At 48.8% G+C, this 24,938-nt stretch overlaps 2 protein-coding genes across 12 annotated transcripts in view; both read right to left on the reverse strand.

Moving 5' to 3' along the window:
- Nucleotides 1-3,422: 3,422 nt before the first annotated feature.
- zmp:0000000760 (collagen alpha-1(IX) chain) lies at nucleotides 3,423-19,728 on the reverse strand. The gene is made up of 27 exons (XM_056609743.1): nucleotides 19,610-19,728; nucleotides 18,929-19,035; nucleotides 18,381-18,504; nucleotides 17,384-17,780; nucleotides 16,494-16,571; nucleotides 15,929-16,024; nucleotides 15,775-15,828; nucleotides 13,089-13,142; nucleotides 12,945-12,998; nucleotides 12,780-12,833; nucleotides 12,320-12,373; nucleotides 12,163-12,216; nucleotides 11,989-12,042; nucleotides 11,502-11,555; nucleotides 11,309-11,353; nucleotides 11,169-11,222; nucleotides 10,997-11,050; nucleotides 10,831-10,884; nucleotides 10,505-10,576; nucleotides 10,380-10,415; nucleotides 9,283-9,327; nucleotides 9,139-9,171; nucleotides 8,255-8,401; nucleotides 6,860-7,036; nucleotides 5,910-6,000; nucleotides 5,311-5,388; nucleotides 3,423-3,927 (listed from the first exon to the last, which is right to left on the reverse strand). The coding sequence occupies exons 2-27, from the start codon at nucleotides 19,005-19,007 to the stop codon at nucleotides 3,692-3,694; spliced, it is 2,328 nt and encodes a 775-aa protein (XP_056465718.1). The 5' UTR covers nucleotides 19,008-19,035; nucleotides 19,610-19,728; the 3' UTR covers nucleotides 3,423-3,691.
- A 782-nt stretch (nucleotides 19,729-20,510) lies between these two features.
- Nucleotides 20,511-24,938, reverse strand: part of dst (dystonin) — a 122,788-nt gene continuing 118,360 nt past the window's right edge. For 8 of the 11 annotated variants that reach the window (XM_056609451.1, XM_056609442.1, XM_056609441.1 and 5 more), the window contains 4 exons: nucleotides 23,767-23,978; nucleotides 23,304-23,414; nucleotides 22,554-22,680; nucleotides 20,511-22,084 (listed from right to left, as the gene is read on the reverse strand). In XM_056609451.1, coding sequence (XP_056465426.1) covers nucleotides 21,840-22,084; nucleotides 22,554-22,680; nucleotides 23,304-23,414; nucleotides 23,767-23,978 — 695 coding nt within the window. In that variant the 3' untranslated portion in view covers nucleotides 20,511-21,839. The remainder of the gene's footprint in view (nucleotides 22,085-22,553; nucleotides 22,681-23,303; nucleotides 23,415-23,766; nucleotides 23,979-24,938) is intronic. The other 3 variants (XM_056609450.1, XM_056609448.1, XM_056609449.1) reach the window with 1 other exon arrangement.

Below are 24,938 nucleotides of genomic sequence, written 5' to 3' on the forward strand. Positions count from 1 at the left end.
TCTCTCTCTCTCTCTCTGTCTTCCTTCCTCCCAGACGCCTCTCTCTCTCTCTCTCTCTCTCTCTCTCTCTCTCTCTCTCTCTCTCTCTCTGTCTCCTTCCTCCCAGACGCCTCTCTCTCTCTCTCTCTCTCTCTCTCTCTCTCTCTCTCTCTCTGTCTTCCTTCCTCCCAGACGCCTCTCTCTCTCTCTCTCTCTCTCTCTCTCTCTCTCTCTCTCTCTCTCTCTGTCTTCCTTCCTCCCAGACGCCTCTCTCTCTCTCTCTCTCTCTCTCTCTCTCTCTCTCTCTCTCTCTCTCTCTCTCTTTCTCTCTCTCTCTCTCTCTCTCTCTCTCTCTCTCTTTCTTCCTTCCTCCCAGACGCCTCTCTCTCTCTCTCTCTCTCTCTCTCTCTCTCTCTCTCTCTCTCCCTCTCTCTCCCCCTCTCGCTCTCTCTCTCTCTCTCTCTCTCTCTCTCTCTCTCTCTCTCTCTCTCTCTCTCTCTCTCTCTCTCTCCCCCCATCTAACCCCTCTGTCTCTCTCTCTTTCTCTCTCTCTCTCTCTCTCTCTCTCTCTCTCTCTCTCTCTTTCTCTCTCTCTCTCTCTCTCTCTCTCTCTCTCTCTCTCTCTCTCTCTCTCTCTCTCTCTCTCCCTCTCTCTGTCTTCCTTCCTCCCAGACGCCTCTCTCTCTCTCTCTCTCTCTCTCTCTCTCTCTCTCTCTCTCTCTCTCGCTCTGTTTTCCTTCCTCCCCTTCCTCCAAGCCCTCCCTCTCTCTCGTTCTCTCTCTGTCTGTTTTACTGGCCTGCTGCCTCTCTCAATTACCAAGGGTGGAAAAAAGATGCAGATAAGAGAAGCATGTACGATAAAAAAAAAAAGAGAACATTAATAAATAAATAAAAATAAGACAGCCCATCGCTTGTCCATCCGAAGGGGGGAAAAAAGGTTGTAATGAAGACAGCATGTTTCCAAATGTTTCAGAGTTTGGTGGGGGGGGATGTGAGGACGTCTCTGGACCGAACATGAGTGTTTGTGGATGGAGGACCCATTGCTGAGCAACCAAATGGTTCAACATGGTCAGGGTAAAAAACCTACTTGACCCCGAGGGTATTAATGTGCGTGTTTGAGGACAGCGTGGCGACCTATTATTCATGTTATCGCCCTGAATACATTTCCTCTTTTCCATTTTCCCCAAGCGAGCACAAGACTTACGTTGAACGGCTTAGCGTTCGACCGTAAACAAGACGTGAAAGCGCTCTACTGCGTTCTATATATCTTTGCTGCTTACAGCTGAGAAACATCAAAAAGGCAGAGCCCAAACCTGTTAGCCATGACGTACGTAGAGCTTAATCATATTTGAACACTGCAGCAGAAGGCTGGACTGGATCAACTCGTAGGCATTGTGATTCCTCTGGAACCCTCTGGAACTCGCTGGCCATGTGGAATAGCCCTAGGCCTATGTGGTTCTTACACAACTCTTCCTTAACTCCTGACCTGAATTAAGTGAATTCATATTATGAATGCATATATATCTCTGGTGGAATGCTTGCTTCACACATGGTGTTTATAGTGAAAAGTCAGGGGAACTCTGAGGTTAAATATATAATTTGTGCCATTCATTGGCAATGATGGAAGTACTTGTTTAAAATACTGTAATTGCCAGAGGGTTAGGACTCATAAACAAGATATGTACTGTATTTTTTAGACTATTTCCCCACAGTACGAATGTAAACAGCTGAAGAGCAAGCAAACATTGTACTTGGGTAGTTGTAGTGCTGTTATCAGATGAACCCTGCTGAGTTCACTTAAACTCTTGTCTGCAAAGGCCCTGGAGACTCTGAAATGAGCACAACCTGGTGGTACAAATAGGCTACTGCTACTGTTACCAATTGGACTCATTTGACCGTGAACTGGGCATGTTTGTGCAGCTATAGTTTAGGATTTGAGTTTTGGCTTTGAATCATCCACCATGTGCTCAGGGGAAGGGGGGGACAGACTACGATCGGGAGAAAGGTTCCTCGGTATTAAAAGATGATTTGGGAAAGGAATTGTGAGACGTTTAAAACTTCCCAAATTAACCAAACAGGCACATATGGAGGCAAACAAACAAAAACATAATTATCTCCTGAAGCAATGTAGTATTTTTCTCATCACAGTACAAGCCAATAAAACCAAAAACCAACCCAATAAAACGACGATGGCTTGTGTGGTTGCACTAGAAACGTCTCCCATTTGCTGACTATAGAGGTTTTTGGCTGATCAATACCGCTTTTCAAGCCAATTGAAACGGTAATTATTGTAATCACTCGAACAACTTCGGCCACAGAACGAGACCTCATGTTTTGAGCAACCCCCCCCCCCCCCCCCGACGACGAGGAGAACCAAGGGGTGCGTTTCTGGCAAAGACTCACGTCACACCATAATTGCTTCCATGGAAGTCTTTGGCACGGGGGCCACCACCACACCACCACCCTCCAGCGGAACATGACAACACGGGACTGGAAGGGCGAGGCCCGGGCTCTGGGAGACGGGCATTGCTTGGATGTAGAACGGAGGGAGGGAGGGAGGGAGGGGCGTCCCATTTGTCCGCTCTTCCCGTTGTCCAGGGATCTCCCGGGTGAGCCGAGCCAGGAAAGAACCAGCGTAGGAGCCACACGCAGCGCTGGTCGAGAGTTCCCCCGTTTAGATGGGATCCGTGGAAAAACTCATGCTTTGTTTATTCCCCATCTCCACAACAACATGGGGAAAATTAGAGCCAGTGGTCGCGGAGGAGGAGCGGATAGAGGAGGGATGTGGCCGGATCACATCCCCTACTACTTGTTCTTGAGGTTAATGTGGATTAGGCCCGTATACGATTCAGTTGTGGTTATTATAAGAGATATTGAGAATAAAGTTTGCCAAACAACATTAATTGTTGTGCGTATAAAGGTGTTTAAAAGACTCAGCTTTCTTTTGGCCTATTCTTTTTTTAAGCATAGAACAAGGCTATGAAACAGTGCCCATCTGGAAAGCCTACGGGGCAACCCATGGGAGAATCGGTTTCATGTGAGAATCTAGGCAATAAATGTGTGAAATGTGCAGTTGTGATGCCTAATCCCTGTGTAAAAAATATCCAAAGGGTAATAAAAGCATTCTCTATTATTAACAGCAGCAAGAACAACAAACAAGTCATTCAAATGTTTTTTCCATTACTCAAAAGGACTCCACTGTGCTACGAACAAATAACAATATGTTGATTAGACCAAACATTTTCTGACCACCTGTAGTTTATTATTATTGCAGCTAACATGGACATTTAATTGCCTTCAACATGGCTGGGATTAACTGTAAACTATTATATGGCGTGCTTTTAAAATATACATCAATAGAAGAAAATTGTACAATAAAACAATATATTTTTTTTACAGTTTTATTATAAAGAACAACTAATGAAAAACAAGTAAGTCTCCTGTGAAATAATTTTAAATAAACATAATCTAATAGGATGGTATCTTTATTTTTGTACAAATGCAAGTCATTTTCACTGCATCCAGAGTCCTATGAATGAACTTGAAAGTTTAAACATGTGCCTTGCATGTTCCCAGGGAGGCATATTATTTACATTAAACCAATATATTGAATTCAATCATAATTAGCTAACGACCAGACCCAATGCGTCCCTGCTGCTCCCATAACATCCATTCTCCCTCCATCCCCCCAGCACAGGGGGGGGGTATCCCCCTAAGAGCGGCCTCTTGGTCTCTGGGGTGCTTGCCGGCCTCGTGGGGGTGTGGGGGTGGCGGTGGTGGTGGCGGTGGTGGGGGGGAGTACAGCTGCATCACAGCCCGAAGTCAAGCAGATACCTGGGACCCCTCTGAGGCCCAGGTGACCCGTGACCCCGGGCCTCCCCACGTGCCCTCTCTCACCCGGCTTCCCTGGCTGACCGTCGAACACCCGGCCCGGGCGCCCACGCTGGCCTGGGGACGCACCGTTTAACGTTCTGTTAGTTTCCTGTTTTTCTTTTGTTTCTCTTTTTCAACTGAATGCGAACGAGGGGGGAATATGGAGGAGGTTGGACTGCAGGCCATGAGGTAAGACTAAACAAACCGAACAGATGGCCACGTGTTACTGTTCTGCAGCTGAAGAGGAGTCTTGGGGGTTGTCCTGTCAATGGTTGTTAGGAAGAGTCTTCTGGGTTGTCATGAAGTGGTTGTTAAGTGTTTTTTGGGTTGTTCTGTCAGGAGTTGTTAGGTAGAGTCTTTTGGGTTGTCATGAAGTGGTTGTTAAGTGTTTTTTGGGTTCTGTCAGTAGTTGTTAGGAAGAGTCTTCTGGGTTGTTCTGTCAGTGATTGTTAGAAGAGTCTTTTGGGTTGTCAGTGGTTGTTTGGAAGAGTCTTTTGGGTTGTTCTGTCAGTGGTTGGTAGAAGAATCTTTTTGGTTGTCCTGTCTGGTGGTTTGGAAGAGTCTTTTGAGTTGTTAGTGGTTGTTAGAAGAGTCTTTAGGGTTGTCCTGTCAGCGGTTCTTAGAAGAGTCTTTAGGGTTGTCAGTGGTTGTTAGAAGGGTCTTTAGGGTTGTCAGTGGTTGTTAGAAGAGTCTTTAGGGTTGTCCGTGGTTGTTAGAAGAGTCTTTAGGTTGTCAGTGGTTGTTAGAAGAGTCTTTAGGTTGTCCGTGGTTGTTAGAAGAGTCTTTAGGGTTGTCAGTGGTTGTTAGAAGAGTCTTTAGGTTGTCAGTGGTTGTTAGAAGAGTCTTTAGGTTGTCAGTGGTTGTTAGAAGAGTCTTTAGGGTTGTCAGTGGTTGTTAGAAGAGTCTTTAGGTTGTCAGTGGTTGTTAGAAGAGTCTTTAGGGGTGTCAGTGGTTGTTAGAAGAGTCTTTAGGGTTGTCAGTGGTTGTTAGAAGAGTATTAAGGGTTGTCAGTGGTTGTTAGAAGGGTCTTTAGGTTGTCAGTGGTTGTTAGTGGTTGTTAGAAGAGTCTTTAGGTTGTCAGTGGTTGTTAGAAGAGTCTTTAGGTTGTCAGTGGTTGTTAGTGGTTGTTAGAAGAGTCTTTAGGTTGTCAGTGGTTGTTAGAAGAGTCTTTAGGTTGTCAGTGGTTGTTATTGGTTGTTAGAAGAGTCTTTAGGTTGTCAGTGGTTGTTAGAAGAGTCTTTAGGTTGTCAGTGGTTGTTAGAGGAGTCTTTTAGGTTGTCAGTGGTTGTTATTGGTTGTTAGAAGAGTCTTTAGGTTGTCAGTGGTTGTTAGAAGAGTCTTTAGGTTGTCAGTGGTTGTTAGAGGAGTCTTTTAGGTTGTCTGGTCAGTGGTTGTTAGGAAGAGTCTTTTGGGTGGTCATGAAGTGGTTGTCACTGGACATGGAGAGGAAGGTGTTACCTTTGGTGCCTTGGTCTCCGACGTGGCCAGGCAGACCATGGCCCTTGGATCCCTTATCACCCTGCTCGCCTCGGTCTCCTGGAAGCCAAGGACAGAGGTCTCATGAAGCCAGGGACCGCCATCGTCTGTCCAGACGTCCAGCACTCCACCCATCTATCCATTCATCACACCACCATCCATCCCTCTTACGGCCATCGGTGAGACACCCATCTTTTATTCATCCATCCATGTTCTCTCGATCCATCATCCCTCCATCTTCTCCCCATTCATCCATACATCTCCCACAGTTGATCAATCCTTCACTCCTCCATCCGTCCACCTTCTATTGATTCACCCATCTATCGATCCATTTATCTATACATTCATCCATCTTTCCGTCCATCTATCCATCTTCTGTCCGTCTATCCATACATCTCCCTCCACTGATCAATCCATCCATTCAGCTGTCCATCTAGTCATCCAGCCATTCATCAAACCGTTCATCCGTTGATCCATTCATCTGTCTAACCATCCATTAATATGTCCATCCTTACATTAACATGTCAATCCTTCCATTCATCTGTCCATCCATACGTTCTGTACCCTTTCAGTCTCCTCACCTGAGCCTCCCTTTCTGCCGGCGTCCCCGACGTCCCCGTAGAACCCCGGTTGACCCAGCTCCCCCTCACTGCCGTCCACACCGGGCTCCCCCTGGAAGCAGCGGGCACATCAATGTTAACGTTGCGTTTCCAAGGGGGGCAGTGAAAGTGTGTCCTCTAGGCCGAGGGTGTTAACACAACAATGAAAAATCATTTCACGTCTCCCTCTCCGCTCACTTACTGAAAAGGAGTAAGTTATTATTCGGCTGAGAAAACATTGTGCACATTGATTTGATACATGGGGGCTGGAAATGGGGCCATAGGGAGTTTGTGTGTGTGTGTGTGTGTGTGTGTGTGTGTGTGTGTGTGTGTGTGTGTGTGTGTGTGTGTGTGTGTGTGTGTGTGTGTGTGTGTGTGTGTGTGTGTGTGTCTGGGGAACAGCAGTATAATACAGATGATTCTGTGTTGTGGACTCTCCGATGTTGTCCGTCGAGGGGGTGAGTGTGATTAAAGCTGTAGCTGAACATGCGTTGGGCCTGGCCCAGGCACCCCGCCAAGCGTAGGGGGGGTTTTCCGTGGAAGAGGAGGGTCAGCAGCACTGTCCAAAAAAACCGTTTCGAAACAGACCACAGACAAGTGCCTTGTCTGTGACTTCTTTCTCGTCCTCATGGAGACATGGAAAATCATCGTGCTTTCATTCCAAACAATAGTGCCAAATGCATGAGCTCTCTAGTCTAATTCAGGCTCTTGCAACGTTTCACAAAGCCAGTGAGACAGGCCATGTGGAACACATGCTAAACCTACGAGACGACACGTAAGATGACCCCACCTAGATCAAAACACGTTCATCTGAAAACGGCGGTTTGTTGAAAACGGGGGCGATTCAACGTCACCCACGGCAACGCATCAAAACACTCTGTGGAGCTTTCTAGACCAATCAACGACATCATATCCCAGATAGAAAAACCTACAGGTGTCCCCGGTGGTCCCTTCTGTCCGGGGGGTCCCGGGGCCCCCATGGGCACGTCCCCGTACAGCGGACACACGGCGGCGCACGTCCTCTTCACGGAGTTGGCGAAGGAGGACATCTGCTCCAGCACCACTTGCTTGCAGACCTCGATGACATGCTCGGCCGGGAGGGCGGGCCCCTGTGTGAGAAAGCACGAGCCAAGCTGTCAGCGCGGGCCGGGCGGGGGCTTGAGCGCCCGGGACGAGGGGAACATTGGAACGGGACGGGGTGCACGCTAGACCAAGGGATGGCTCCCAGCACAAAGGAAAGACAACGAGAAGCGGACCCAGCCCCCACACCAAACGATCTTTCCCGTTCGCGAGTCATTCTTTGGTTCACAGCTGCTACTAAACCAGCCGCTGACTCTGTGAGTTAGTAGCACTAGGCTCCAGATATGATCAGAGGCCGTTGTTAAAGACAGGGGGACTGGGTTTCAGGCCGGGCGGTAGCACTAGGCTACTACTAGCACTAGGCTACTACTAGCACTAGGCTACTACTAGCACTAGGCTCCAGATATGATCAGAGGCCGTTGTTAAAGACAGGGGCACTGGGTTTCAGGCCGGGCGGGTGCTTGCAAATAACTTGTGCGATATAATTCCCTAGTTAAAGCGTAGCAGCTATAAAGCAGAGATTCAAGGGAAGGTGTGTGTTCTGAGGTGCGTGTCGGGCCCAAGGAGCCAGTTCTACACACGATGAAAATGATTCAAAAGTTGTTTCTATATTTGTGATTGTTTTGGATTGTTTTAAAACCGTTTTCTTTAAATGTGGGTTTAGATCAGGGATTCAAATATTATTTGACCCACAGCCGTAGAAACACATACACTTATACACACATACTTACATAGCAGACATGAACACACACACACATGCATGCACATGCACAAACGCACACAAACACTTACACACACCCACACACACACAAGGCGCAGACACACATACACGTATACACACATACTTACGTACAAATCGCAGACATGAACAAACACACACACACAAACACACATGTGCACACACACACACACACACACACACACACACACACACACACACACACACGCAAACACACACACACACACACACACACACACACACACACACACACACACACACACACACACACACACACACACACAAACACAAACACACATGCAAACACACCCATGCACGTATACTTACATACAAATCGCCGACATGTACAAACACACACACACACACAAACACACATGTGCACACACACACACACACACACACACACACACACACACACACACACACACACACACACACACACACACACACACACACACACACACACACACACAAACACATCTCTAAGGACATTTCGGCGGTTGCTTACCGTTGGGCCGGGGGGACCCTGAAATCCATCTGGACCTCCCTCCCCCCTCACCCCCTTGACCCCTACGGGGCCGGAGCGCCCCGCCTCCCCCCCTGGGCCCCGCCTCCCCCTCCCTCCGGGGGGGCCCTGCTGGCCCTTGTCTCCCACCTAGAGGCCGGGGGACAGCATCCAGAGAGACACGGGGGTTAGGGGGCCCTCCGCAGAGAGGGACAGGGTGAATGCACGTATCAAAGCCCCCGAGGGGCCATATTGAATGCACGTATCAAAGCCCCCTAGGGGCCATATTGAATGCATGTACACAATACGATACGACTTTATTAAACCCCCGTAGGAGAACTGAGTCTGTTGCAATAGCCCAGCAGCAGTGGAAAGAACACAGGATAAAAATAAACACAATACCATACAATACGAATGCAAAGTACTAATACAAACAGAAGTAGACACTGCTTTTGGTGACTTGAAAGGCGACCTTGGGTGACTTCAAAAGGGACAACTCAAAGTATGTTTTTATAGTTCTGAGCGCCATGTCCCCTCCCAGGTATAATTTAAAATCCATTTAGATTTAGTTTTTTGGCAGATGATTGCATTCTGGAATCCTGGATTGGATCTCCCCACCCAAGTAAAAAATTTGGCCACTAGTTGAAGTCTGTGGCTCTTTACTTATCACATAGATCTAAACAGTGTGATTTATGACAACAGTCAAAACTGAATTGTGAATATAATTCTCTGCAAGGCTTGCCAAGGCCTCTCCATCAGCTATGAAAACCGACAGAGTTGTAAAAACATCATTGACCAAGACTTCAGATATCACAATTGAGAAATAACCATCCCAGTAGCTACTTGTTGAAGTAAGACATAAGTGTAAGGAGTAAACACTGTCCTACCTTCCCTTTGGGCCCCTTCTCGCCATTTGGACCCTTTAAAAGAAGAGCAGGCAGCATGTATGAGATAGAGGTCAGAGGTCAGAGGTCAGAGTGTGACCTCTGAGTAGAGTATGATGAGCAGCAGAGCAAACAAACAAGTTGTACCTTATCTCCGTTGACTCCTTGAATTCCCTGAATTCCCACATCGCCCTGCATAAACACAAGAAAAACATGAGAATTCGTTCAATTCATTGCACTAGAAATGCCTGTTATGTCGGGTTGCGTTGAAAATCAGGCCACCTAAATATAATATAGTGCAGCCGATGAAGTCCATATTAGTCATTGAATATTAATCTTGTCACTCACGTAATTCATCGTTATTAGTTAACTTGTTTTAAAGTCCGTTCAAAGTCCAATCACCAACAAAAGTACACATCAGCTCAGTCTTTTTAATCAGCTTAGTATAAAGTATAAAATCATTAATTTGTTCGTTTTTTGTAGAAATTGCATGTTGCAAAACGCGGACAAATGGGTGCACAGAGAGTCTCAGTAATTGGCCCTGAAGTAGCCAGTAAACACCAAGAATGGTGCCCTCAGGGGGCGTTTAGCCCTGGCTTTGACCCCCCTGTCCAGATGGCGAGAATAGGAGCCACCGGACCAATATGGGGCCTGAGAGCTGCCATTACAGAATCAAAGAGGGCAGCCACTCTGGGGAGCTAAGTGAATTATCCGATTGTTAGCCGGCTCTCTTTACGGCCGCTGATATGAGCGCGCTGACAGACGCCGCTCAGGTAGTTAGTCATACGAGAGCCGCGATGACACAGTAAAAGAGGAGGCCCCCCCGGAGCCCCGTAACCCAAGCTAACCCGAGTGCGGCCGAGCTAAGCGCTAATGGCTACGACTGATTGGGTACCAGGAGTTTATATATTTATTTAGAAGTATTTCATTTTCTCCCGGGATTACACTTTACCTCTCTTTGATGTGGAAAGGTTTATGTGTCATTAGAAATGAGTGAACACAGCCCGATAGTGTTTCGAATGGTCTGATGGAAGATTGGACATGTGAGAAATAGAGGCCAGTCTTTCAAAGACTACCTTGAGTACGGCAAAAAAAAAAAAGAAGCTATACTGGATCAATCACCGGGGTAACAATGAAGGATCTGAAGGGCAACAGAAAGGCGAACTTTGACCCGGAGACATTGGCTGTGCACAGATCAGGTGACTGTAAGACCGCTCGCATGCGGTAGATAGGGAAGGGGTTACCTTAGTTCCTGGTTTGCCGGAAAAGCCCACATGACCCTGTGGGGAAATGACACGGTTTAGTGGTTTTAAAGACAATTAACTTGTGTTTCAAAGAGCGGAGAGCAGGATCCGACTGGAATACTCACCACAGGTCCTGGAGGGCCAATAAATCCAGGTCTTCCTGGCTTTGCTGCAGAACCTTTGTAACCTCTGGGGCCCTAGAGACAGAAACATATATTACCCCTTTCTGGGGTCTTCTCTCTCTCTCTTGCTCTTTCTCCCCCCCCCCCCCCACACACACACACTCACTCCCCCTCCCCCAGTTCATCCCTGGTGCACTGTGCTTTTCCTTTAGCATGGCAAACTACTTAGCGTGGAAACACACACACAACAACACACGACGCTACACATTCGCTGCGCCTCTTCGGGCGGTTTTCAAATGAAAAGAACACCTGAGTGCTTCATGACTTACCGTTTGGCCGTGGGCCCCCATTTCTCCCAGCGATCCCCGGGGTCCCTTCTCCCCCTGTTGAAGAGCAAGTCGCACACCTTTAAATCACCCGTCAGGCCACCGACCAAACCAAACAGCCGTCTCTTGTCGAGCGGACATGTTGTGCACTGTAGAGGGGGCACGTCACCTTGACGCCGAGCTGCCCCACTCTGCCACCGGGACCCTGTACCCCTTGGTAAGCCTTCGGAAGGAGAACGGAGCCATGGTCATGGGTTGGAACGACTTATCAGGTATAAACACAATACTTTACATTTGCCGAAACCGAACAATACTCTTCACATGAGCCAAAAGAACAGTACCTCCATGCCAGAGTCGCCGTCTCGGCCTATCTTGCCGGGGTCGCCGATTATTCCCTAAAGAAAGGCCGTTGACACAGAAGATCAATGAAGAACGAGGGACTTCAAAATTGAGTGCAGTTTCTATGGCAACGGGGACTCACCTTTGGTCCAATTGTGCCGACTCGACCCTTAGGTCCTGGGATCCCCTAGTTTGTCGTTTTTTTTTTTTTCAGACAGGAAGTTCAGACAGGAAACGAAGAACGAAACGACACTTAGAATCATGTATGTGGAGGTCGTTTATCGTTTTTTACTCGGAGGGTTGCTGTGTTGCTGTAAAACGATGACGGTACATACGGGTTTCCCCTTCTCTCCAGCCGTTCCTGTCTGTCCAGGGTCTCCCACGATCCCCTGTTCAGAAGCGAAAGCATTTCGGGACAAATTACTAAAGTTTCCAGTGAAAACCGCTACCTCTTAAATATTGCGATGTTTAATACCGAAAGAGAGCTAATTTTTAATGGCCGGTGGGGTTTTGGCCTTTCCCTGTGTCCAGTGGGGTTGGCTATCGTACCCGCTGAGGTTCCTTTAACAGTGACTCAGCGTCTTTATGTTGATACACACTTTTTGGGGCCCTTCAAACGGAGCCAGGACCCAACCACACGCACTAATGCTGTTTATGGAAAAGGCCCCTGTGCCAAAAACATAGCTCTCCTCTCCGCTGTGTCGTTTGCACATTAAAATGATCCATGTGCCCTGTCTGCTCGCAGCAGAAGGTTCCTGTGCGCAGACAGGGTCAGAGATCTACAGGGGAACAGGGTAGGGGGGTCGTATCGGCAGAACCCACCTGCGAACCTCTTGGGCCCCCGGAGCCCTCCACGCCAGTGGTTCCCTTCGTTCCCTGCAGAGTCATGGCAAGATGGATTAAAATGAATTAAGATCAATTTAGATGATCCAATGACGAATAGACTGATGACAAACAGATGAAAATACGATAATTGATGATGAATGACCGCGCTACCTTTACGCCTTGGTACCCCGGGATTCCTACGTGTCCTCTTTCTCCTTGGTCTCCCTTAAAATAAGAAGGAGAGAAGAAGGAGGTCAGACAGAAATGCAAAGAAATACTAATCTCCTATGAAGGTGTTTACCGGAAGTCTCTTGTGATACCAACTCACCACTTTCCCTTCTTTCCCAGTCTCTCCCAGCGTTCCAGGTTTTCCTCGGACTCCCTGTGATTAAAGTCACGACATCCATGTTTATACCCTCAGTTATGGTTATAGACAGTAGCTTTGCCTGTGCCTGATGGGATTATGCGGTGGTGGTGGTGGTGGTGGTGGTCATGGTCATAGTGGTGGTGGCGGAGGTGTGTGATGGTATGGTGGGGTTGGTGGTTGTGGTGGAGGTGGTGGTGTGTTGATGTGGTGGTATGGTGCGGTTGGTGGTTGTGGTGGAGGTGGTGGAGGTTGTGGTGGTGGAGGTGTGTGATGGTATGGTGGGGTTGGTGGTTGTGGTGTAGGTGGTGGTGCTGTGTTGATGTGGTGGTGGTGGTATGGTGGGGTTGGTGGTTGTGGTGGAGGTGGTGCTGTGTTGATGTGGTGGGGGTGGTATGGGTGCAGATGTTGGCGGTGTTTCTACCTTAAAACCGCCTGCTCCTTGCAACCCTTTGAGGCCTTTCGGGCCCCTGTCCCCCTGTCAACACAACAGTCCGTGCATGAGGAGTTTTCCATACTATCAGGACACAGAGAGGAAGAAAAGGTGGATACAAACGAGTAAGGCGATGTATAGTGTTTATAGGATTACCACTCGCCCACGCAGGCCTCTCAGTCCTCCCTCGCCTCTGATTCCAGATTCACCCTAAGGACACAAGACAAACGTCATCATCATACGAACGCAGGAGGTAGTGCTGATAGGACAGGAAGGAGAAGGTAGGAGGTAGGAACTGACCTTGAGGCCTGGTTCTCCGTTGTGACCGTAGTCGCCGGTATTACCCATGATGCCCTGCGGGACAACATTGCATCATGCAGTTAACTGCAGCCTTGTTAAATGACAGAATCCCCGGAATACGACTTTTATTGTCTGTGTTCCACAGATGCTCCGAGGAGACCTCAGAACACACTGGAGAACACAGACAGGAGAACAGACAGGAGAACAGACAGGAGAACAGACAGGAGAACACAGAGGAGAACAGACAGGAGAACAGACAGGAGAACACAGAGGAGAACACAGAGGAGAACAGACAGGAGAACAGACAGGAGAACAGACAGGAAAACAGACAGGAGAACACAGAGGAGAACAGACAGGAGAACAGACAGGAGAACAGACAGGAGAACAGACCGGAGAACAGACAGGAGAACAGACCGGAGAACAGACAGGAGAACAGACAGGAGAACACAGAGGAGAACCCAGAGGAGAACAGACAGGAGGACAGACAGGAGAACACAGAGGAGAACAGACAGGAGAACACAGAGGAGAACAGACAGGAGAACAGACAGGAGAACAGACAGGAGAACAGACAGGAGAACACAGAGGAGAACAGACCGGAGAACAGACAGGAGAACAGACAGGAGAACAGACAGGAGAACAGACAGGAGAACAGACAGGAGAACACAGAGGAGAACAGACCGGAGAACAGACAGGAGAACAGACAGGAGAACAGACAGGAGAACACAGAGGAGAACACAGAGGAGAACAGACAGGAGAACAGACAGGAGAACCCAGAGGAGAACAGACAGGAGAACACAGAGGAGAACACACAAGGGAACACAGACGAACACACAGGGGGGAACCCGGGGGAGAACACAGCCTTGCGCGCCACAGCGTCTTGCCAGTTGGCCGCGTTCCCCTGAGTCAACAAGCAGAGTCCGACGCGTCGCGGCGCCTCTACGTCGCGTGTTTATTTAACCATCACACCTTCTTCGGCGGTCTCCCTGCAGTCGGCGTCGGCTGGAAAGAGGGCAGGCTGCTCAGACATGGCCGCCGGCTCAGCGAGAGCCGAGAGGCGTCACCGTGAACATTAACAGCAGCCCTTCTGGGGCGGTATAGGCCCCGCCGGCCACCCACCACCACTGAGGGGGCCGGGGGGGGGCCGGGGGCTAGCGGGGCCCGGGGCCAGGAAATGCCCTCGTCAGATGCCAGCGGGGACGGCGCTGCACATGGTGGTGTGCTCTGTGATGTGAGCGCAGCCCGGCCTTCAGGACTCCGGGGGCTTACACAAGACAGATGTCCACCGCCACATGGGAGCCGGGGGCTACGGCGCAGGACGGGACAATGTGGTCCGCACAGTTCCGGATTGTTGCTAGGCTAGGGCTTGTGGGTGTGTGTGTGTGTGTGGGGGTGTGTAAGCGTGCATGTGCATGTGTGGGTGTGTGCGAGTATGTGTGTGTGTGTGTGTATGTTTGTGTGCGTGTACGAATATGTTTGTGTGTGTGTGTGTGTGTGTTTGTGAGTGTGTGTGTGGGGGCTATGTGTGTGTTGACGGTGAGTGTGTTTGTGCGCACACGTGCAGAATGTGTGTGTGTGTTTGTGTGTGTGTGTGTGTGTGTGTGTTCATGCATGTGCTTGTGTGCGTGCACGTGTGTGTGTGTGTCAAGGGTCGACATGCACTCAGTGGCAGCGGGGCGGATGTCCATGTTGAATGCAGAAGCCGTGTTGAATGTTGACCTATCAGCCAACAAACAATCTCAACATCTCTCGGTAAACATCGGCCAGCATCTGGGATGGTTTCTGGGTGCGGGGGGACGCAACTCTCCCTGACACGCAGCTGGACATCAAAGCCATTACGGTTACGCAGGGGAAATAACCCGGTTTACACACACCTGAGGCCCCCGCTGTTAGGTAGCTCCAGACAACAGACGTTTTGCGTACGTTAAAGTCACGACGCGTCGCCGCTGCGTATTACGACGAAGCGATTGGCTGTCTTGAGTCTCTTCAAAGGAGAGGCGGATCTCCATGTGATTACGACTGGTAACCGCGTTTATGCTGAGATGGAGATCTTTTAAAACATGGAAACCATAACAGGGGTTCACACGCAGCTGAGTAAGCTCTTGACAGGCTTCCCGTCATGTTTGAATGGTTTGGTTTTAACTCGGCTGTATTCTTGTTTTATTGTGTCTATGGGATTCATTATAGTTGGCTCAGTGTCTTTAAAGGGAAGAAGCAAAAAACCACTACAAATCCTATGATCCTCTGCCATTCACATCTCCTACCCGATCATCCTACGCCTACGCTGACAGTTACAAACTGCAGTTCCACGAACCCCCAAAGACTCATTTATTAGCACATCCGGGCAGGTTCGTATTTTTCTTGGCGTCCTTTCCACTACATTGCAAGAGGGATATTTCCGTTTTTGTTTTTTTTTGTTTTTTTGAGGAACACGCCGGGAACCTGCTCAGCTCTCTCTCTGACAACCTGCTCCAGCCTCCGTCCGGCCTCCTCTCGACCAAACGCTCTGAACGCCGTCTTCCGATTTGTGGCAGTGGACTGCGAGCGAATCAGCGCAGCGGCGTCTCAGACGGCTCCAGTTGAAAGCCGACGCAGCCTCGCCCTGATGAGCGAACCCACTGTGGGCTCCACAACACGACCGAGCCTTTGGCGCCGCCGTGTTAAACGTTTGCTGCCGTTTTATATGTACCCAGTTTCCGCCTCGTCCTGGATCGCCCGAATTTCCCGGCAGACCTCGGTGACCCTGCCGGGGGTCACAGACAGAAATGGATCTGTTAGGCTGGAGAAATCAAACAACCAATGTTCTGTGTGTGTGTGTGTGTGTGTGTGTTCATCTCATTCACCTTTGACCCCGGTCGCCCCTGAACCCCTGGTTGTCCATTCATACATTTGCAAGGCGGCCGGCCAGCTGTTATCCCCATCTCTGCATGGCCGCCACACTGCCATAAACACACAACAGAGAAATGTGTTAAAGATGCATTCACTGTTTAACAGCCAGGCTGCGACCACCACGCCATGTGTGTGTGTGCGCGTGTGTGTGGGTGTTTGTGTGTGTGTGCGTGCATCTATGCGTGTGTGTGTGTGTGTGTGTGTGTGAGTGCGTTTGTGCGTCTGTGTGTGTGTATGTGTGTGTGTGTGTGTGTGTGTGTGTGTGTGTTTGTGCGTGTGTGTGTTTGTGTGCGTGCATGTGTGCGTGCGTGCTTGCGTGTGTGTGTTTATGTGTCCATGCGCGCGTGTGTGTGCGTGTGCGTCCGTGTGCATGTCTGCGTCTGTGTGTATGTGTGTGCGTCCGTGTGTATGTGTGTGTGTGTGTGTGTGTGTGTGTGTGTGTGTGTGTGTGTGTGTGTGTGTGTGTGTGTGTGTGTGTGTGTGTGTGTGTGTGTGTGTGTGTGTGTCGGCCCGGCTCACCACACTAGAGAGCTCGCAGCAGCCCTCTGAGTAGGCCTGCTCTGGGTCACAGGAGACGTCCATCTGCTGCAGGTCCACCTGGAGGACAAGAGGACGGGTCAGTGGACAGACGGACGGACAGACCAGCTCAGACCGGGAACCAGTAAGATCAACCCAGGGGAACCGGCCCTGACAGACCCCTCTGCCTCTCTGTTTGTGGCCCTGAGCTGGCTCCTGGTTCTTCTTAAGGGACATCGACGGCGGAGGTGGGAACACAACTATATAAAGAGAGGAGTCGGGAGGAACCGGCGGTCTTCAACTCCTTTTAGGGGGACAAGGAGTCAGACACGAGGACAGGATGCAAATGGGTTTTTCGTAGGCGGAATCTGGGGAAAGTCCCGCCTCAAGGATTGGCTAGGATTGGACAAGCAGCCTGTCAGTCAAACTCGCATGCTGACTCCTAACCATAACCCTAACCCTATCAGAGAAATGGGTTTGACCAACGTAAGTTTAATATACATTACAATTTAAATGACCTTCTCTGCGGTCACGTGACCGATTTCAGCGTTTTTGGAATGGATCAGGGGTTTAAACCAACGTGACTCATCATATGAGTCAGCCGAATCTCCGGCTGTCCCCTCATTCATATTCTTGCCGCCTACGAAAACCACATTGGCGGACAGGATCATTGGTGCAGTGACGGGGGCGGCGGCCTCCCAGCCGTAAAGCCCCCCCGAGTCCAAACCTCGATTCATTAAACAGCCCAACCTGTAAGCACCCTCGAGTGGAAGGCCCTGACCTTTGACCTGCTCCATCATGACCCGTATCTGAAATCACTGCGGGCATCTCCCGGTCAACAACCAATCACTCGACAGTACAACACACGGGCGCCGGCGGCCAAACAGACTTACGGCCACCGAGCGATCGCCGACGGCGCGCTTCACGATGGAGGTGAACCCCTGGCGAATCACGGGGCGGTGTTCGCCCACGCGCTCCACCCCCACCTCGCCGCAGTCCACCAGCAGCCGGACGCGCCCGCCGCGCACGCTGAGCGCCAGCTTGTGCCACTCGCCGTCGAACAGCTTGTCCACGCCGCGGGTGAAGGACCGCAGCTTCTGGGCGCCGCCGGGCCCCGCGTAGAAGAAGTCCAGGGAGCGGGAGTCGCCGTGGAAACGCAGGCCCACCTGCTCGCGGCCCTCGGGGTCGCTGACCTGCCACAGGTTCCAGGACTTGCGGGCCGTGTCCGGGGCCACCTTGAAGGTGGCGATGACGGAGTAGTCGGAGGGGAGGCCGTCGGGGTACACGTCGCTGTAGGGGGGAGGAGGGGAGATGGTATTAACGTTAGACGGGAGGGGGGGGGGATATGAAAGGCGGGACACAGGGGAGGTGGGTGTGTTGGATTGACGGGCGAAAGGTTGTGGGGTTTGAGGACACATCCCAAGCTCTACAGTCGGTCGTTCTGTATTGGCTTCTTTGAGGTATCGACACAATTCACTGTGAGCTGCTTTGGATAAAACGGCGACCTAGTCGACCAGGTTAGGTTTTATTGGAAATGAAAAATTAATTAATTAATTGTATTCTTAACTGTCAATGTCCATTAATAACTGTTTTTTCTACTGCAATCCATAGGTTACAGTATATATATTTAGAATCGAGTTTGCTGGCTGGTGGCCTCAAGGACCAGCTATTTATTTTGACAGTGTATGGTCTTGATTGAATTTGACCTTTGAATCTCCGAAAACGTATTTAACACTTATTCACACTGGAACTGAGGAAGGTTCACACCCTCACCTTCGTCATTCCCTGCAATCTACCCTGACAGATGAATTCCTAGTTGTCGTTATGGTTAATCATGGTGCAGTGCACAGCTCCGCGGAGCCAGCGTGGCTTCCGGACAGAGTGCACTACCTCATGGTCCTTTGAAGGTGGATGGAAGGGTTAACCCGGTAGGCGACGGCCTCGGGGTCCGACCCGTTCACCCTGCGCACGCCGCGGGACTCGGACACACGGAACTCCTCCAGCATGTCGAAGCCTTAAAACAGAAGAAAAACACCTAGCTTAGTTTGTTATGAATTAGCATTCAGGTGAATGCATCAGTATCAAGAAGCATTATTGATCCGCATATCAATCTGTTAAAACGTTTTTAAGCTCTTCATGTCATCAAATATGGCTGAAGCCTAGCCTAATGTGGTGATAAATAGATAAAAACCTTGATCATCAAAGGGTTTTGGGGATTTCTGAAGTTACATTTGGGACATGTAACGTGAGATTGAATGAGATAAGTGAGATAAGGACGACTTTGAGGTATTTTTGCTTTGGTTCCGAAGTGTTTTGGCGATTCAAGCAATACTCATGATTAATCAGGTCATGAGCACTTGGTTGTGAAATGCTGACATCTAGCGGACATGTTGTGAGGTGTGTTTAATATTTCGAATTATGAGTTGTAACCTACTTACTTGGTAATTTCTGGCAATGAATCGACGCCAAGACTCCAACAAACACTACGAACACCAGCATATTTTTAAAGGCTGGCATTTCCCAAATACTCAAAGTTCAAAGGTGCCTGAAAAAAAACACAATATATAATAACATTTATGAATATATAATATCTATAAAATAGCATAGAGAGACAATTTAAGTATAAAAAAACATTTGATGACTAGTTAACATTAAATTAAAATTGTAAATGAATAGGCCTTATGTGTGCATTTTTTAAAAACATAATAAATGTAAAATAGTCATTATAAGCCGGAAACAATATATTTACAAAAATAAAATGATAAATGATTAGATCGAAGTGAACGATAAGGAAAACATGATCCTAAAATGATATGCGAAAGGTAACAGATTAAATGGTAAATCTTTAAATACTATCTTTGGACTGATTCATACACGAATAACATCGGAACACATATCCCCAATAAATGCACCAAAAGTAGATATATATATTTTTTTTAAATACCAGGAACCTCTTGCGTTTTTTTATATAAATGAGACACTTCATCTACAATCGCAATGGCTGCTAATGCCTCTGTTACTTTGACCAACAACACACCACAGAAATCCATGCCACAACCTCAACTAACCCAGACTACACACATACAAATTATAATCCGAAAAACTCCAGAGTTACTTACATATTCCTTCAAAAAAAACAAAAAAAGAGACTCCTAAGATGGCTGTGGACGGGTCCTTCTACAGTGGGTCGAGTGAGGAGCGGATCCAGATCTAATAAGCCATCCCAGGGTCCGGCGAGGTTCGGTTGGAACAGGAGAACCATTCAAACTGGGAGCTCAGAGCCCAGGATCTCAGGGGGTGGGGTGGGGGGGGAGGGGGGACGACGGCCAGGACCTGTCCCCTGTGCTCCACTCCGCCCCTGGGTCCCAGGGGATCCGCACCCTCCTATAGGCTGGTCCCGTCCAGAGCCCGACCGGTAGCAGAGCCTTTGGAGCTGACAAGTGCCAGGAGATGGAGTGGCGTGGACCCCGGAGAATGTGCTTGTTTAACCCTCTTGACGCACAACCAGGGCCATTTCTGACCCACCCTGGATGATCTGGGGCGCTAGATGGTTTTAAACAAGCATCAAAGGGTTAAAGGAAGGTGTTTACAGTATTTGTACCACAATCTTTGCCTTCGAGGCCTTACTCGTGAGTTGTGAATGTTTCGTGATTAAATAACAATGATTGTGAATACCGAATGTTTTCCCATATCTCTAGTCACAAATATTCGAGAATAAACAGGTTCAAAAAGTGAGCTCCACTTTGAGTGCAGCGCTGTGGGAAGGGTTCCTTGTGGGAGCGAGATGCAGAATGTCACAGGTAGGCCACACCAGGCTCAGCAAACAGTCACCCAGCCGCGGCCTGAATGGGAGGCACTGGCCTGCAGACACACAACAGACCTGGAGCAATACACTGAAGTCAATGATGAAGTCCATTGAGCCAGCATTACCCTCACTTAGCCCGCCTCCTCAGTGTTGAGGAGGTGTCTGCATCATGCCTCTTTATTGTACTGTAGTTACTAGTAGGCATCGGGTTTCAGGGTTGAGTGGTTTCGGTTTATCGATAATATCTTGGAGTCTTCCGTCTGATCCAAATAGGAACCAACTACTGTTCATCTTGATTGGCCAGCATATATGTGAGAATGGACATTTCATTTGGGATCAACCAATTCATCAATTATATTTGCAAGTGGTTTTCAAACTGTTTTCCTTAAATGGAATGACCACAGTTAATATTTCATGGCTTGTGGGTTTCATTTGATCATCAGCATGTTTGGAGACTGGAAGGGGAATACTTAATTAATAAACAAGATACATGGAGAAAGAGTTAATCATCTCAGTCTTTTTGAAACGGTAATGAGAATGTCTTGCTTATAATACTTACATGAAGCCTGGAAACCCCTGCTTAAGGTGAAGATGTTATCGGGATTAAGAGTACACACAGACACATCGGAGAGAGTAAACGACACACACAGAGACCGAACACAAGAAAAGCAGCGTTCTCGTTGACGAATCAGCGTTCAGCAGGCGGGTGGTTTATTACAAATATGTTACAGTAACCATGACATCTCTACTGAACCAGAGCGGAAACAGAAGGCCACGCGCTGCGAGGAGCTACTCTACAGGGCTATAGTCTATAGGCCTCCATGCGGGAACCCATCGATTGAAACCGGATTAGCATTGGCTGAGATTAATAGGAGTTACAAGCTACATGATTGGAGAGGTTTTCCTGCGTCGACTCGAGCTCTTCCTATGCAGGGTGCGCCGTGGTATGTTGTGGTATATTGGATTGCCCTGTAATATGCAGCGCTGGCAGTACAACATCGCAATTTAAATACATAATTAGTGTGTCTCACGCAAACACCTTTTTCCGCAAAATCACCACGAATAAATAAACAGTACATTCATTAACTCTCTCAGAGAACAGTCTTGATGTTATTATGCCATTCGATAGCTTAGTACAACTGTTAGGCTACACCCACCCAGTTCAACGATTTTTTTCTTTCAAAAGTCGTATTTCAAACCACTACAGGTTTTAGCGTTAATAAAATTAAAACGGTAAAAACTAAAATCGACATTATTCACAAAAATAAAATACATTAAGACACATCCACAAGGCCATTGACATTCCATTCGCACGTTAAAATTAAAACCACATCGCCTCTTAATGGAATATTTTACATCTTTGCAGCAATTTAAATAACACTAACACCGTTTCGCAGTCCTTCGTCTTCTTATTTTTTTCTGAGTTCGTGTTTTCTTTCCAGTGTCTATTGCACACCGCTCGGAGCCAACGGCTTCCTGGAAGGGGTGGTGGTGGGGGGGTGAGGGGTCAAGGGTCGAGGGGTGAGGTGGGTCAAGGCCAGGAGCTATCGCTTGGATCCCTTGGCCAGTTTGCTCGTGGGCGTGGCTCTCCTCTTGGGCGTGGGGATCTTGGAGGGCTTCCCGCCGTGCTGACGGGCGGCCGAGCCGCGGGGGGAGGGTCTTCCGTGTTCGCCCACGTTCTCCGAGGCGTCGGAGCACACCGATTGGATGTCGGAGATGTCGAAGTCGGACGCGTCACTGCCTCGCCGGCTGCTGCCTCGACTGCCTGGCTGGGAGGGGTTCTTCCTCTCTGGGGGGGGGGGACGGACGCAATCATCATTAGAGTGGGTTTAATGAAGCAGTCTGGGGTTGAGCGGCTGGTTCGTTCTTATCGTTAGCCTCAAAGCATAATTGCCTATAAAGTCCTATTATTAGATGCTAATCTTGTATTTAGGGTCAAAAATGCCTGAGTAAAATAGATGACTCGGGCAGATGGTGATTAAGGAATGTAGAAAGCACTCTGATTGGCTTAGAATTTATCCAATGAGGCACAGTGAATCAGCAGCATTAGGGAGGTTATGTATCACAATTTGGCCAATATATTGTGATTGATGTGAACGATGGATTACAGTTAAAATGCCAAGAAGCACAATCCTTAAAATAATCTGGTCGAAAAAGGGTAACTGATTGTTTGAAACGTAGTTACAGCAAATATCCAACATACATTTGTATGTTTAACTTATTAGCAGTAAATCTTCATTGAGCCGTGCTTCACGTACCGCCCATGGCTTGCGCGCGTGCCTTGAGTACAGCGTTGTTTATCAAGGTCCCCTCCTCGCCTGACTGGAAGCCTTTCCCAGAAAGGTATCCTGGGAGACGTAGTTTGCTGCCCTGTACTGGCGTGCCCTGAAAAACACCATGGAAGGTCAGTATCCTGTTCGACATTCACATTCAATATGGACGTCAGAAGCAGTCAGTGTTAATCCATCTAAAGCAAACCAAGAGATGTTGTTTTTACTCTAGCTTAGTCTTTTGTCATCAGTCATTGATATTAGTATCATTAGTGAACCAAGCATGCATACACACAGTACATCGAACAACAAGGTTATCCCAGAAAGCAGCCGTTCTTGAAACAGTTAGAAAGGTTAATCCAAAGGACAGAATCTGAAACGGGTTAATATTTTCGAATATTACGAGTATTTGAGTTTTTCAGGCCAAACTGAAATCTGGGGTTGCGGAATATCTCGTTGAGTCGAGAACACTGGGCTCCTAGAAACCAAGGGGGTCACAGTGAGGGGAACACACAAAGCAAAGCCCCCACCGGTGACTACCACCGCGCTACAGATTTCAGTTGGACGGAAGGAGGCGGTGAGGTTAAGGTTAGGAAGCGAGAGAGCCAGCGAGAGAGCTAGCTAGAGGGCCAGCGAGAGAGCTAGCTAGAGGGCCAGCGAGAGAGCTAGCTAGTGGGCCAGCGAGAGAGCTAGCTAGAGGGCCAGCGAGTTCCCCAGAGTGGCGTTGGTTCACGGTACCTCTGACGACGAGCCAGGGCTACCACAGCCGTCTGAAGACTTAAGAGGAGACGAGGGCTTGCTGTTGACAAGCCAGGGCTTATCGTAATTGCGGACAATGGCTTGGGAGTTCTGGGGAGCAATGGTACAAAATGGATACATAACATGGACAATGGTTGACGTGGGACGAATGGAGAAATAATAAACCGTAATGCGACAATACAAAAAAAACATATGGAGAAGAGGCGGACGCTGAAATAAATATGAAACAATATGGACAAAATATGTGACAGAAGTAAATAAAAAATAATAGAAAGATACGGACAAAGGTGGCAGTTGCCTCGTGACAATATTAGCAGATAACTGACGGAACAACCAAAAAGTACAAACGTAAAATCAAAGAGGTAGAGATGTTGAAGTTTTTCTCGCGGCACAGAGACCATTTAAAAGAAGATGGCCGCGGCGAGAAGCACAACGCCCTCACCTTGGGGGTCCCGCTGGTCACCGTGGTGACCGGGGTGGCGTTGGGGGCCGGCGCGGGGCAGCTGTGGCTGGAGGTGGAGCGGTTGGGGGAGGCGGCGCGGGACGAGGGCCTGGACGAGCGGCGGCCGCGGTAGCGGAAGCTGGCCATGATCTGGGTGGTCCCCTCGGGGAGGATGAACCTCTCCCGGAGCTCCAGGTTGGTGCGTCCTTTAGCTGGGGGGGGGGGGGGGGGGGGGGGGGGGACAGGCAGAGTGAGGTGGCTGGCCTGGAGGAAGGGTCAGCGTTATGTACAGGGGCGAGACCCGGCCACATTCAAGTCCAGCTCGGGGGTTTGAATGGATTCACACGGTGGACGGAGGTATGGGGGTTTATGTCGTTTTCATGCCACACGTTAAACAAAATTAAAAAAAATACACGATGAGTAATGTAAAACATGCGGGTTTACATTTCTGGGACGTCTTGTCGAATAAATATAATCTTCATAGGCAAAGGAATATCGTTTTTTTGTTTTTTTTGTCAGCCCCAAAAAAGTAAGCGATACTGCTCTATTCGGTGGAATGTTTTAAATACACCTTCAACCCATTCCCTTAAACCTTCAAAACATTATAATCACACTATGATTACAGATTTGGATAATGAAAACTTTCCGAATAAGCAGTTTGATATGCACTTAGGTCCACAGAGATAAATATTATACTTCTATGGCAGAATATCCCAGCATCCCAGCCTGTGCACCCCATAAACACTACGTCACTACGAAGCACAGCTTGGCAGCAAACACATCTGAAGCCAAAAAAAAACCCACAACATATGTTCACCAAATTTTTTCACACCCCCCCACGCACACACACACCCCCTGTAGCCACCACAAGCTTGGCGTCATGGCGACCGGCTATTTTTAGGATGTTATTTCCAGTTGCACCTGAGAGCAGCGGCACGCGACAACGAACCCCCACCAGGTGCTCACAGCTCTGGGGTGACCCGCTGGGAGGGAGGGTGTTGAACCGGGAGGCAAATGACACCCCCTCCCAAAAATAACCCCCGCCAACAGCAGGGGGCGCCGTTGAAGGTTGAGGTAAAACAACAAAGGACATGCAGGGGGGGGGGGGGACAAACCAGCACAACCACAACGAAGAGCGATGGGCGACGACGATGAGGAGGAGTGGACGTGAA

Source organism: Gadus chalcogrammus, chromosome 15, assembly GCF_026213295.1.
Source record: "Gadus chalcogrammus isolate NIFS_2021 chromosome 15, NIFS_Gcha_1.0, whole genome shotgun sequence".
Taxonomy (NCBI): domain Eukaryota; kingdom Metazoa; phylum Chordata; class Actinopteri; order Gadiformes; family Gadidae; genus Gadus; species Gadus chalcogrammus.